Source organism: Protopterus annectens, chromosome 7.part0 (assembly GCF_019279795.1).
Source record: "Protopterus annectens isolate FY-2018-M chromosome 7.part0, PAN1.0, whole genome shotgun sequence".
NCBI lineage: Eukaryota > Metazoa > Chordata > Ceratodontiformes > Protopteridae > Protopterus > Protopterus annectens.
In genome coordinates, this window is record NC_056739.1 from 253884767 (window position 1) to 253900751 (window position 15985).

Consider the following 15985-nt stretch of genomic DNA (forward strand, 5'->3'; position numbering starts at 1 on the left):
TTGTAAGCCATTTACAAAATATTATAAACTTAATTGTTACTATGTTTACTGTGACTTATAAAATCCTAGAACCTAATGAATACTACCACTATAAAAATGGTTTGTGATGAAGAGCTTGAAGTTTACACTTTTTTAGAAACTTTTATGGTTCCAGATATATGAGCATTTCTTTGAAATATGAGGACATCATTTTATTCTATCAAAAAGCTTAATGTTAAGTTGAATGTTACTGTGCAAACTTCCAGAGCTCCACTGGATGGAATACATTAAGGATCTGGGTATATGGGTAGATCCATCTTTGAGTTTTTCTAATTAAATTGACCAATTGGTTATTGATAGTTATAGAACTATATGTTGTATAAAAAGTTTTATAAATTCTAGGAAATCAGAAATAAAGTAATTGTTTGTTAGTTACATTAAACCCAAACGTGAGTAAGGAATAACAATACAGAAACCTTATAAGAAAATAAGCATGAGTAAACTGGAAAGAGTATGGTGGAAATATAGCAAGGGCATCCATGGATGTGAAAATGTAAGTTATTATAAAAGATTAAAATATCTGGACCTGTACAGTGTCTCATATCAAATATCTCAACTGTCCATATTTTGTAGGGACATCCCTGATGTTTCCAAAGATTTGCTCTATTCCACCTAAAATTAGAAATCATTTTAAGAATTTCTAAAATAATAGTGCCAACATTTAAAATGTATCCCTTATTTGGGGCCTTTTCCTTAATCATTTTTTTTTTTTTTACTTTGTTCCAAATTCCGTTAGTAAAAGTTGAGGGGCATTTAGAGACAACTACCTCTGGGAATGTTTGTGGTTATCAAAAAGTAGTAGGGAATCATCAGACAACCTATGTAGAAGTTTCCATAGCAATAAGACGTACATTAGTTGGTTGTCTGAGGGAGCAGCTGATGCACTGTACAGAACAGCAAATTATATTAAAGCAAGCAATAGTTTAGATATTTTTAAGAACAGTCTGGACACTTATCATGTGAACAACTGCTATGGCATACTGGCAGGCTAGAACAGCATTAATGCCCATGTTTGAAATAATTATATGTAGGAATGTGGTATGGTGATTTTTTGCACAGTTGCACTTCTTGTGCCAACTTTTCTTGCCCTGAAACTTCAACTGAACAGCTTGAGAAGGTTGAAGACTAGGTAGTGGTTGTGAATAATGACATTGGATGTAATGCTTTTTGTACATTATGCTTGACCGCATGAAATGGAATGATTTTTGTCTCATGTTATACCTCTCCCACTGGCTTGTCACACTTTGTAATTGTTTTCCAAGCTTTATCTGAGAAGGACACTCCAGCAGTACTGTGAGAGGTAGCTTGATATATCATTAGAGCTTTATGTGGATCATTTTGTTTTCATATTTTTTTGGGTGTTTCTATTGCTTTCTCGGCTTCACCACTACAGTACAAATATTGAGGACTTGTAGTATGAACGAAAAAGTAATCAGCCACAAATTGTTGTATTTCACTGGACATAAACTGTATACAAAATTGTATTTAACTAGTTCTATAGTTAAACTTTCCTGGAGACTCTTAAACAGGCATTGGACCAGCTGTACAACTCTTGTGAAAAAGGCCATGATCCCATAATCCTGTATTTTATGATTCAGACACATGTTAGTAGTGATGAGGAAACACCTTATTATTGGATAATTATCATATCTCTGAATCACAGTTTACTACCGCGACATGCAGATCAGCAATTTTCTTGGTAGTTATCTGCCTACATGATGTGGCTGCCACAGTTAAGTCTATCCCCATTGATTAGTGGTTTCACCCCAGCCCAGTATTCCATATAGTGCTTTAAGTGCTGTTACAGCATACAAATATTAGCCCTGCTGACTAGTGGTTCCCCCATCCCCTAATCCCCTTAGTGCTGTAAGTCCCATTATGGCACATAAGTAGTATCTCTGATATCTGGCGCTTCCCTTTTACTGTTATAAGTGCTGTTAAGGCACAATCCTTATAATATCATCCCTTGGGGAATGGTCCCCCATCCCCACAGTATAGTAATTCCCTGGTGGCTAGCAGTTTTCCCATCCAATTTTGTAGATTATGTTCATTATTTTAGGGGTATATGAAGGTGTGATATCCACCCCAACCCAAACTCACACGCACACACCTTCTTCACCCCTCATTAACCTCCCCCTTACACTATTTCTCAGGTAGACCCCCACACACACACACACACACAAAACCACTTTTTTCACCTTCTCTTTACCCCCCTTGCATTATGTCCCAGGTAAAGATATAAACAGACACTCATACAAGGACTGCATGGACCCCATTCATTTACCTTTGAATGGTTTTATGCTCTCTTGAACTCTCTCCTCAGAGTTCTTTTCAACTCTACCTTATGGTACTTGTCAACTATTGGTCCTGTGCCAGGGTTTATCCTTAGATAGAGTTTACCACCTACTTTGGGATACATTCACAAATAATCTGACTCTGAAAAGACCTGATCCTGGCACACCAAGGGCCACTACCATCCTCACACCATCTGTGGACCAAGCTCTAGCTATCCTGAGGGAAGCTTCAGAGGGAAATAACTACTAGATGCAGCCCCTTACATATGCTCACTCACACACCTCACCAACCCTATCATACAACTAATCTCCCCAGTACTTACTTCTTCTGAAACAGCTGAACACTACACAATGTGTTAATGGTGGCCCTGCTAATCTGCATGGACAAGTGAGTCTATAAATAGCCCTTCCCATAGATGCCTTCCAGGGGTAGTTTTGGGGGGGAGCACATGACTAATTACCATATGAGTCTCCTCCCACTTCCTCATTTGCATGCAGCACATCCTCAGAGACAACCAGACTGATGTCTTCATGCTAGAGCAGTATGCTAGGGCTGTGACTGAATTCAGAAAGGTTACTGTAATATGTACTACACCTTATGTACACACTCACATTAACCTGTATAAATACCTCCTATATCTTGCGAACATAGTCTTGAATCTGCCTTTTATTTGTTAGCTAATTGTAGCTCATATATTATTATTTCTACATCATGAGAACTGTAATCAGCAATAACAAGGATTTTTCCCCCTTCCAAGCACATAAATCAGCAGCTATCATTTGCAGTCATTTGACAAGGAACCTTTGGCAACTGCATTAGCATCAGTGGCCCGTGTCTATGCACTGGCTTATGCACAAAACAAAATTGACACTAAGCTGGTAATATGCTTATATTTTTGCATCATTTTTGTCACTCTTAGCTTTTTTAACTTGTCATATCTGACAATCCTACTGGAAGTGGGAAAAGCTGTGTTCAATTCTGTATTCAGAGTTTATGCTAATCAGGGGAAAGAAATCTTAGATTTCTTCTATATGACCGTCTTCTGGAGACAATGGGGATCCCCTGAGTGTGCCTGTTTAATAGTAGTATGCTGGGATGCTACAGTTAGTGTCAAGGACTGATATATATTTTACCATAGTATGCATTTCATCTTCTGCAAGTGACCATTCAGAGGGTAGTCGAAGAATAAAAAAAAAAAAGCACATATAGTTTGATGTTCCACAAGTGATGACAACTAACATCTGACATCCTGGGGCCAAGGCAGAATGACATGAGCTTAGCTTCTGTGCTAATATCTCTGGTAATAAAATGTTACTAGTTTACATGTTGAAGGTATGCATAGGGTGCTATAAAATATAAGTACATACTAACATCTTACACTTGTCTTTTGCAGCATTTGGAGCATTATTCCCAAAAGTTGCTCTAATGTCATTTGATAACTGGGATTCATATTGATGAGATTGTTGTTTTACATACTGTGAATTTTTTCTTTCTTTACTATCACATACACCACTAACTGAGCAATGTATATGCATACTAAACTAGGTAGACCTAAACATGACTACTAAGCATTAGGAAATTAAAAAGGAAAGAATGCTACTAAAAATATTATTTCCTTTCCTCCACGTCTAGTATAATTTAATAAATGGAGTGTGTGCAGACCATGAAAATGTGGCAAAAAGCAAGCAACTAACTGAGTGCTGCAAACAACCCCCCATACGCAGAAGTCTATGCATTGACAATATAACACCTGAGCCTAAGCCAGAAGGATTGGATGAAAGACTTCCTGAATACGTTGAAGATAAAGAAATATGCAAAAAATATGAACTTGACAAAACTTCATTCCTTGCAAAGTAAGACACTTGTGCACTTATGTCAGTGTTATAGAATGTGAACTAATTTGTGTTTTGTGTAACAGCAAATGAAATTTATTTACTTTCCTTTGCCGTGTTTATTCATTATATTATTCGTAATCATTCTTGTCTCCTAGAAATTATTATGTCACAACTAACACATTCTGCAGATGTGTGGTACAAATGGGAGTGTTATTAGAATCTGTGATTAGTGAATCAGAAATGAAGTTCTGGGCAATGTTTTCTACCACGGATGTATCAATTACTAGGCTTGTAAAGGCTCCAGGGCCATTAGCCTAGTACACACCTATAAGGAGCTGCAGGGTAGACAACAGTAATAAATAAATGTGACGGCATTCCAGTTCATTTACTAGGACCAGGATGACTTATTTTCCTACTGGACAGAAACACCTAATTTTGCCGCACTATAAAACAAACCAGCTGAACTGCCAGCAGTAATACAATAATAATTTAAATTGCAGCACAGATTTTTCAAGTCTATTCCTTTTCCACTGCCTGCATTCCTTTTTTTAAGAGCATGCTTTTAAGCACTGTAGCTTATAATCAGTTTCTTGTACAGAGTGAATGTGCGTGCGTGCGTGCGTGTGTGTGTGTGTGTACTTCCTGTGAAGGTTGGGTACACTGTAGCAACCCCTAATGGGAGAAGCCAAAAGACATTGCTAGGCTGATTCTAACCAGTCAGTTTTCTATGGATGGGTGAGATCTCCAGTACTGCAAAATACAGAATTATCCATCTGGCAGATTTTTTCATCATTCTTGTTCCTCTGTTATGATTTCTGTTTATTCCATTGTCTTCTTTTAGTCTCTGTACATCCATAAATAATTTAATCTCCCTTCTTGTCTAAACTAGGTATCCATTTCTTTGTTTTTGGAGTTATGCTTTACACTAGGTTTCATTTTGCCTAATTTAACTATATTTTTATTTCTTTTTGCCACTGTACTTGTTTCACTCTTAACTTGTTTTTCCATGATGGTAATTTCAATGTACCCCCATCATATTTCTAACACAATCATGCTATTTTAGCTGAAGTATTTCTGATGTACTACACCCTTTGTAGCAATATTTGTAGTTCTGATTTACAGGGTTTGACTTCTGATTGACATGAGACTACTTATTTTAATGACAAACTGCATTGTTTCATAATTCCTTTCTGCAAAATGGCTGCCCTTTTTCATATAACAGCACTGTCACCATTTGAGAATGCCTAGTCCATGATTCGTGTACCTTCAGTAAATGCGTGCACTAACAACTAAAGCCTGCTCATTGAAGGACCGTAAGAGTGTTTCTCATTCTTGGTCCTCCTGCTGATAGTACTCTAACCAACATAACAGTCCATCATCAGCGGTCACTTTTTCATTAACCCAAGACTGCATGTATGCATTTGTTTTTCATATTTTTCTTCCTCATGGGAAGGTGTCCTGTATATGTCACGTCCTGTATCCCGTGTCACCTGCAGAATTTCTGGTTCTTTCAGTTTTATGGGGGAGGGGCTGCAGCTTCATTCTGCTCTGGTTCTTTCAGTTTTATGGGGGGTGCAGCTTCATTCTGCTTAATCCCTTTTCTTTATTTAACACACTAACCACTCACTCTTGTTTCCATCTCACTGTCTTCTGAATTCCACATACCTATTATTATACAATACTGTTTGACAGTTCTGCTGAAAAACCTGTAGTTATCCCAGCTTCTTACTTTGATTACAGGCTCTGGTACTCATTACTTTGCATATTTTGGTAACCAGTTAACTTTATCTATGCAGATATATTATTTGTAGTTTTACCATTTATGAGTGTCTTGTCATGATCCTGCACCTACAAGTGGAGTTTAAATCACAAAGTATTCTAAACTTTTGGGAGTAAAGGCAAATATGTATTTGATACTATTCTGTACAACCACTTAAGTTAAATGATTGTGAATTAAATATTTAAATCACTCACATTTTATTTCATAAACAAGTGAGACAGAATAAACTACATAGAAAATAACAGACAATGAAAAAAAATTGTTAGGTCTATAAGTTAATAATTTAACATATAGACCTAACAAAATTGTACAGTATGAATAGTATAAATCCTTTCACAATTTTAAACAGATAATATCTCACAAAACAGGTGGTGGACAGCATCACACTTGCGTATTAACAAAAATGGACAAAATAATTAAGTAGCTTTGCTAGTTCAGTCATTAGTAACTTCACCAAGGAGAAATCATGTAAGAAATTAAGATCTTCAATATTCTTCTTTAAAGATGCAAATCATTATAACAGTATAAAGTTGCACCTCTGAAAGTGTCTTCCCAGTCTGAAGTAATCAAAAAACCCTTAATTCTGTACCAGTTCTGACAGCGAATGATGACACTGTCACCAAATGTGACAGAGATATTGATACCACTGGTCCAAATGTAACCTCCAGTTGGCAGGCTACTACCAACTGTGATGTCAAAATGACTGACACTAATTGTGTTTGCATCCTACCACTGAGAGCCAAAAGTGATATAACAGCAAAAGAGTGTACACATATTTATTTCAATTATTATTTCACAAAATGCAACCTGGCCTCAAGAGCATAAAGGGAATATGCACTATTGTCCTGAGTATGGGCTTACAACATTCACACTCAGACTCCATTGCACCTAGGCCACATACAGACCTAAAAAACTGGTCAAGCACCTCAGTCCCAAAGCAACTCTCTCTGTGAACAAATGTCTTCTAATGCCCTTTTATCCCCTGTAGTTGTCTTGCAGGCAAATTATTTTTTTCACACAGACACACACATTTCAGAGGGAAGGCTGGCAGAATTTTCCAGGTCTGCGTTCTTCCTGGCACAGCAGTGATGCCACCATCCTGGATTAAGGACAGAGATATATAAGTTACTTGCTACATGTAAATCAAGAACAGATATGAAATAATATCCATTAGTCTTTTCACTGAAAGTTTGCCTAAACAGTCTAACTGTAGATGTGTATCCTCACAACAGTGACAGAGTGATGACGCACATCTACCAACTTTGTTGAAGGGCTTGACAGCACTGTCACACAGGTGGCAGGATGCTACCAATTATGACATCAAGATGGCTCACACACAAACACACACACACACACACACACACACACACACACACACACACACACACACACACACACACACACACACACACACACACACACACACACACACACACACACACACACACACTTCCCAGGAATAGCTGACATAATTCTCCCAAGTCTCCATAGCCTTCCTTTTGGTATTATGATACTGCTACCACCATGGAGTAGGATTATAGGTACTCATTTACCCTGCTTTTCTTAAATAAAGCCATTTTCCACAGCTAGTAGGCCTTGATGGGTGAACATGTACCATAAGGAGCCTATTAACCAACAGTGTAAATAATGATAACCCTCTTCTCAGATAAATACATTTGAATAACTATAATATATAAATAGAACAAAAAGTAGCACCAGAGCACTCCAAGACGACTGGAGCACATGCAAGATCCAAGTTCAATGTTGCATCAAAATCCAACCACAGGAAAAAAGTGTGTAAACCAGAAGTTTATTAGTCGTACATAAAATAATTCAGGATAGTGCTTTCATCCCCACGGGCTACTTCAGACCTAGTACACTTCACAACAGATATCGCCAATATTTAAACTAAATCCTTTATGACATCATTGATGCATTAATTACTATTGTTAATTGTTAGTTAGAATAGCATTGCATAACAAATTAACCTGGGGGAATTCATATAAAATCAAAGTGTGTATGTTCAAGTAAGAAGCAATTTCTAGTATAAAAGTAGGAGATAGACCTGCATTTGTATACAGAAGTAAGTCCAATTTGCCTAGACTACTTTGTTATCCCAGAGGTTCAGTTACATCTGAAGCAGTCAACACAATACTGTGTACTAGACCTTGTCACAAATGTAACTATTGTCCATTTGTGTCTGAGGATACTTGTTTTGTACAACCCATCACACTGAGACAATTTCATTTTAACATCACAGCTAATTGTGACACACAACATGTGATTTATTTAGCTTGGTGTATGGCGTGCAATGCATTTTATGTAGGGAAAACCGATAGACGTTTACGTGAAAGGATACGGGAACACTTGTATAGTATATGTATAAGGTCCCCTCATAATGCGTTATCAAAACATGTAATGAACACAGATGAGACACACAAATTTAAATTCCAGGTATTACAAATTAACACCCCCAACTCTAGGGGTGGGGACGTCAGAACTATACAGAAAGAATAGAGGCTAGATGGATTATTATGCTAAGGGCAGATCAGAGGCCCAGACTCAATGATAGGGTCCCCATTAAACCAACCTTAAAAAATAGAAGGCTCATTGCCTGATATAAACTTTTTTAATAGTGAATTTATTTAGATCGAATGCATATTACATTATAAACTGTATATGTTTTTGTAATGTTTTTATACAGTTTTTTTATATCATTTTTCTATAATGTCCTTATAACATTATGTTGCATGTATAATATTTTATAAATATTATATATATATATATATATATATATATATATATATATATATATATATATATATATATATATATATATATATATATATATATTTAGATTTTATATATTTTATATATATATATATATATATATATATATATATTTTATATATATTTTATATATTTCATCTCTACTTTTATACTAGAAATTGCTTCCTACTTGAACATACACACTTTCATTTTATATGAATTCCCCCAGGTTAATTTATTATGCAATGCTATTCTAACTAACAATTAACAATAGTAATTAATGCATCAATAATGTCATAAAGGATTTAGTTTAAATATTGGTGATATCTGTTGTGAAGTGTACTAGGTCTGAAGAAGCCCGTGGGGATGAAAGCGCTAACCTGAATTATTTATGTTTGACTAATAAACTTCTGGTTTACACACTTTTTTCTATGGTTGGATTTTGATTCAACATTGAACTTGGATCTTGCATGTGCTCCGGTCGCCTTGGAGTGCTCTGGTGCTACTTTTTGTCTTATTATTACAGTGCTTAGCCTTCAGAGCATTTGCCCTTTATTCAACTGTTTTATTACTTATAATATACAAATAAATTAATTCCATTTAATAAATTAATTTAAATAATAAAGAAAATGGGGCAAATACAGATTATGCTATATAAATGTTATCATACACAGACAAATAAAATACGGTGGAAATAGACAGGATGCATAAATAGAAACATAAGCTCCAAATACCTATATTCTCTGACTAACTCTGACTTGAGAAGAACTATCCATGACACGTATGCATTAGGTAGTAGCATTGTCGCCTCACAGTTAGACATTGCCCATTTGATTCTTAGTTAGAGCGTATTCTGTGTGGTGGCGTTCCTTCGTTGAAGGTTGTGCGTTAGGCCCGGCAAGCCAGCACATAAAACTCTACTGCCAATCATTAGCGGACTGGAGTTCCGCTGTGGCGACCTCTAACCGGGAAAAGCCGAAAGACCCAAACAAATCAATCCTGCAACACCAGCATTAGTCACTACATACCCATATCTGGTTCATCTCCCTTGACTCTACCTTGGTGTCTTAGGAATATATGTCATTAAGTTCATAAGCAATTACATCTAAAAGGTCATTCATTGTCTTTCATCTCTACTGTTACAGTCATAAGAGGAGACAGTATGTCTGATGACCCAACACAGATCAAAAGACATTTCCTGTTCTTTTATATTCAAAAAGATAAAACACACACTCTGATTGCAAGCAAACAAGACAGAAGAGAAAAATATATATTTTAACATAGACAGGCATTGCACATGGCTGCACTGTTCTTCTCCTTAGAAACCTAAAATGAATATTTTGAAGGAATCCCACAAGAAACAAAATTTGAGGAAAAACATGGAGTCTTTTAATACATTACCCTATTCCATATCTATATAGACCCTCTGCATGACTGTTAGCATTACCACATCTATAATGGATAATCATTTGTAGGATTTGAAGGTGAAATTCCATCTACAAAGTTTTCTGTTCCAATGTGCTCTATGTAGCCATTTATAAGGGTTGTAGCCTATAATCATAGTGAACTTCCTGTCATACAGTCAGGGTTGTAGCTTTTGCAATACTTAATCTATATTCATTCACTTCTTCTCTATGGCTACATAAGGCTCCTTCCTAGTTTGAAGTCTGTAGTTCAAGTACACAATACAGTGCTCTTCTCCCTCTGAAAGAGCCTGGCAATGTAAAGTCCCAATGCATAGTTAGCAGCACATACCTGTGCAATCAATTCCCGACTGTAATCAGGACTGACTAGAACTGCTGATGACCTATTCAGAAAAGAGGAAAGTCACACATTCCTTTAGCCAAGATAAAACAGAAAAAAATGTTACATTTTTTTAACTTCACCTGGTGTTACCCCCTAGCATCACACTAGTTTTTCATCTGTTCAGTGAAACTGGTATTGAATATTTTGTGAATCACAGAGGACTGATTATAAATCAAGAAAAGAAGAAAGCTAATACTGCAAATGGAAAACTTCAGTCAAATGTATTAAAAGAAAAAGATAAAAGTACGTGTGTGTTTTGCACAGAGGTGCTATTCGCCTTCTCTACACACTGATGATTGAGAGGGGTTTCACCCCTATAACTCTATACACCAAATGTAACAGCTATGAGATCACACTACCTCAGAGTTAGATAGAAGGCTTTCATTGGCAAACACAATAAGCATTCCTTTCACTATGATTAACTATGATGTAAGAGATTATATATTTAGTTCCCAGCAGTATGGAGTTGTGGTATAAAGGGAGAAGTGTTAACTTCCCCTTCAGAAACACTTGCTAAATCTTGCCCATACTAGGGACTTTTTCACATTTCATGTAATGAGCTCAGTTAGGAAAGTACATTTGCCTATTGTCTGTTTCGTCATGAAATAACACATCTTTTTGGAAATGTGCTATTTTTATTAGAAAGGAGAAACATTGAAATTTCATATTTGAGCTCTCTTTCTTGAACTGCATTGTACCCTCATTTTGAATCTACAGTAGCTGTAATTCAACACAATATTTGTTTTAGTGAGGCCTCAACCCAATAAACATTTTGAATGCATTTTTGTGAGCCTCTGCAGAATCTTTAAGACAGGTACATGTCACTGCATTTAATTTGTTCATTCCTTTTCATATCTTGAACATCAGTATGAGCCATCGGTCATTTCAGAAGGGATTTTGAAGGCAAATTTCACCATTTAAGTTAAAACAATAATAAATGCAGAAACACTAAAAAATCACTTAAATTCACAGTGATGAACAATATTACATTTTTGCCTTGGATGATTTTATGAGGGATCGTAGTTTCTTGCTGATACTGATCAGGGATGTCTTCCCTTTTTGGGATTTTACTCAATTCTGTACTAGTTTCCTCCTTCAATTGTATAGCTTGTTTATGGCAGGAGTCCACCAGACTTGTTTCCTTTTCTTGGAGGAGTGAGTCTTGGTTTTATTTGGTATGGCACGATCCATGCATTCTTGTAGCTGCCTGTAGAATGCACTAGTAAAGGATTTTTCAACTTGGACAGTGTTATCGTTCAGCATGGGGGCTTTGAAACTTTCCACCTCAGTCTTAAGTAACGTGAGGTTTGCTTTTGAAACGTTTTTCATGGTGGCTTTCTTGTCCGGGGTTGGGGGTGGAATATGGGGTTATCTTACAGATTAGTACCTCGCAGGATGCGCAGTAGCAAATCCCGCCCCGTCACGCCCCCGGGCCGGACTAAGCCATATTATCAAGTACCATCCTCATTACGCGACTACTATACAACTCAAAAACAGAGGTTTTTATACGTAAGGAGCCTATATGTCAAACTATGATGTGTAAAAATATTAAGCGTGGCTACCTATTTTGATCAGTTACACAGTAACATAAGCACACAGTTAACAAATGAAAATAGTACTAATAGCAAAATACTCCTAACTTGGAATGTTTACTACGCAAGTCATTCTGTTGGGTAAAGAAGTGTATGCACAAGCACCCGTACTGCTATTAAAGTCAAATTCCGACATTGCACAAGCACCCGTACTGCTATTAAAGTCAAATTCCAACATAGCGACTACTACGTATACTATACATCAACAGAGGCACACATTGCATTTCTTAATTTGAATGTCTAAGTTACAATCCACTGTGTAGCAGTAACTGTAAAAACAGAATTCATCTAATGCTGTGCCATACAACTCAAAAACTGTCTATCGCGGCGCAAATAAAAATAACAGATGTGTAAAAATATTATGCGTGGCTACCTATTTTGATCAGTTACACAATAACATAAGCACACAGTTAACAAATTAAAATAGTACTAATAGCAACATTAATTAACTAAATCAGTTTACTACGCAAGTCATTCTGTTGGGTAAAGAAGTGTATGCACAAGCATCCGTACTGCTATTAAAGTCAAATTCCGTCATTAATTTCATTTATTCATCATGTTTTAGAAGTGAATGATTATAGGGTTCTACAGTAACTAAATATACCGGCAGTAATAATAATGGCAAAAAGCGTAGCGTGTTTTAATTTGGTTTATCTAGATAGTAAAAGCGTATATATTGCTTGTCATATGCTTGTCACAGAGGCTAAAATGAGTGGCGTTTCATAGTATGGTATGTACTTGTCACATGTGATTTCTGTCAATAAAATGGGTTGAAATTGATACTATGGTGTGACGTTCTTCTGTAGAATGTTTTAAATTGCTTTATGTATATAACATATGTTGCTTGTCATATGCTTGTCACAGAGGCTAAAATGAGTGGCGTTTCATAGTATGGTATGTTTTTTTCCTTACATACCGTATCTGTACAATCTGTTTGATAAAGAGCAAGGTCGCGCTGTTACTGTACTGTAAAACATTCTTCCATAGCATGTTTTAAGTTGTTTTATCTACATACAACAAGGTCTGTTATTTTACTTTAAAAACTTGCGGCATGTCAATCAAACCTGCCAATCACAGCAGACACGCCCAAAGCTGCGCAGTACTGCCCGCAAGGTACTAATCTGTAAGATAACCGAATATGGATATCCAAAGTGATTTGTTTATGGTCAGATCTAACCAGTGAAGGGTTGACCTCTGGTGTGGAACACTGGTCGCCCATGTTGGTGATGACCAGGTCCAATATGTTGTCACCTCTGGTGGGAGTGTTGACCAGTTGAACCAGGGTGTTTGAGCTTATAAATGCTAGGAAAAGTTGGGCAAGGGAGTTATTACTTGACTAGATCTCCCAGTTAATGTTTGGGTGATTGAAATCACAGAATATTACAGTGTTTGGTAGGACATTTATGTTTCCCAGTGTTTCCAGAAATGTGGAATGAGGGTCCCGGGACATGGTGGGTAATCTGTAGCAAGCTACAATTTGAATTGCAGTTTTGCCCATTGTTAGTTGCACGTGGATGATCTCTGAAGAATTGTGCTGTGCCACTAACCTGGAGGTGTGGGTATCCTTGATGAATATGGATACGCCCCCACCTTTTGTATTTCGGTTTGGGTTCTGTGGCCAAAATGTATGGTATGAGTTGTAGCCTGGTAGTGCTGGGGTGCTCTCTGGAGCCTTAAACCAGGTTTCTGTTACTGCACATATATCGATTTTCTCCATACTGAGGAGTGCCTCGAGTGTGTGCATTTTGAGGTTTAGACTTCTGGCACTGAGTAGCATTACCCTCAGTTTTTTGTTACTTGTGCTATTTATGGCAGTGGGTTTGTTTTTTTGAGCCTTGCCTAAAAAAGGCACTATGGGGGTGGCAAGAGCCTTGGCAAGTATTCGAAAGCTTAAGGGTGACAAGTGCAAGCCATCTCTAGCAAAGCAGCATGGCTTGTCAAGCATGTCATCCCAGGTGGACAGATACTGGATCCCCTTTGAATGACACCATATACTTAGCCAATTGTTGAAATCGAGAATTTTTTTCTTTATACCATGGTATCATTCTTGGTGAGGGCAGGATGCTACTCAGGGTCAGGGTCATACTGGTGTGGGCTACGTGATCAGAGAGCTCTTCCATGTCTCTTTGCATGTAGTCCAGGGAGGTATGGCTCATGTCATTCACACCAACATGGACAATGACAGAGTCATATTTGCACTTGTTCTGGAGTGACCTGAGTGCTTGTGTTATGTGGCGGATCCTGGCACCCGACAGAAACCTAACAGTAACCTTCTCCTTATTCAGCCTAGTGAGTGGGACGTCAATGTGCCTGACTATAGAGTCAACTATTACTAGTATGTTGGGTATGTTATTTTGCCTTAAAGGCTGTGATTCCATGGCACACTGGTTTTGTGAAGTATGTGTTTCATGGTTTGTGTTGGGGGGTGGAGGTTGTTTGGATGTTTGCTTTGGAGGTCTCTGTTGGTTTTGCAGATTTTTATATAGAGCCTCCGAGTATGTTTCCATGTATTTATGTGTGTTTTTTGCTGGTGCTGGTTTAATGGGTCTATGTAAGACTGGTGGTGTGATGCAAGTATTTCTCTTCTCCTCTTGACTGTCTGATCCAGTTTTGGGTTGAGAGAGCTTAGCCTCTAGTTTGGTTGTATAACTGCATCTCTCTTAATAATGAGAGAGATCTCATAAGTTGTTGTGTTGAAGTTGGTTTCTCCTTGCCCATCATTTTTTATATTCCTTTTCATCCCTATCTGCTGAACATCAGTCTTCCACCAAGCACTTGTACCCATTTGTTTTCCCGTCACTGACAACCTGACCACTTACTTGGGCAACAGCCAACTGGAGAGAGTCGCCATCCAGGAAGGCATAAAGGCTGATTTACTCCAGCTTTCTGCACACCATCAGACTTGCTTCTATTCCATTTTCCACTGAGTGGTTTGCCAGTCTCATGCCACAGACAATCCTGACTGACAGCTAGGGGAGATCATATATCACTTTCAGACCACTCCTGCAACCAACTGATAATCATATGTTGACCCTTCTCACTAACACTGTCCACCATTTTTTTGACATAGATGCCCTCACAATAACTGTAAGAGTTACTATATGGAGTCCTCCAAAATTAAAAGCATGGATACTGTCCAAGTTGGGTTATGTCAGGTAGTGAAAAAAATTAGCCAAATATAATGTTCTTTTCTTGACTCTTAATATAAATACAACATGTGATTAAACAGTGAGCATTAAAGACTTACAGTTAAAAACACAAGCTACCTGCAGCAAAGAAGTGTAACATGAAATGCCATAATCAGCTGTGAATGATTAACAACTAGTAGCTCGCTTGTTGACAAGCTATCTACTTTCTCTGACTCATGTATGAAAACTACATAATGGCTCCATATTAATTACAATGATGTTGTGAAATATGGTAGTTATTGGCAGCAACCTCTACAGAATACATCTATGACAATTTAAAGTCCCTGTACAACTAAGCTGACAGAAATACAGCACTGCAATCTTACAATGAAATGACTTTTCAAAAGTAAATAATAATGTTGTCCTAAATGTCTTAATAATCTACAATTTCATTACTTATTTTAGGTTTCTGCATGACTTCTCAAGAATACACACGGACTTTTCTGTTCAAATGCAACTGAGAATAGCCAAGACGTTTCAAGACCTACTTGAACAGTGCTGTTCATCAGCGGATCCTGTAACATGCCTCAGCCAAGCAGTAAGATATTTCTTTACATCAGTTTATTTATTTTATTTGCTCAGTTAAGCAGGTGAACTGTGGCGCAAGAGACCATGTTCGTCTACAACATTGCTAAAAATATATGGCCAAGAAGTACAGAAGAAACATATCAATTGTGTGGC

At 37.2% G+C, this 15985-nt stretch overlaps 1 protein-coding gene across 1 annotated transcript in view; it reads left to right on the forward strand.

The window, feature by feature from the left end:
- Positions 1-15985, forward strand: part of LOC122806379 (albumin-like) — a 211177-nt gene that overhangs the window by 142489 nt on the left and 52703 nt on the right. Inside the window, exons 8-9 of the mRNA XM_044076733.1 lie at positions 3967-4187; positions 15710-15842. Coding sequence (XP_043932668.1) covers positions 3967-4187; positions 15710-15842 — 354 coding nt within the window. The remainder of the gene's footprint in view (positions 1-3966; positions 4188-15709; positions 15843-15985) is intronic.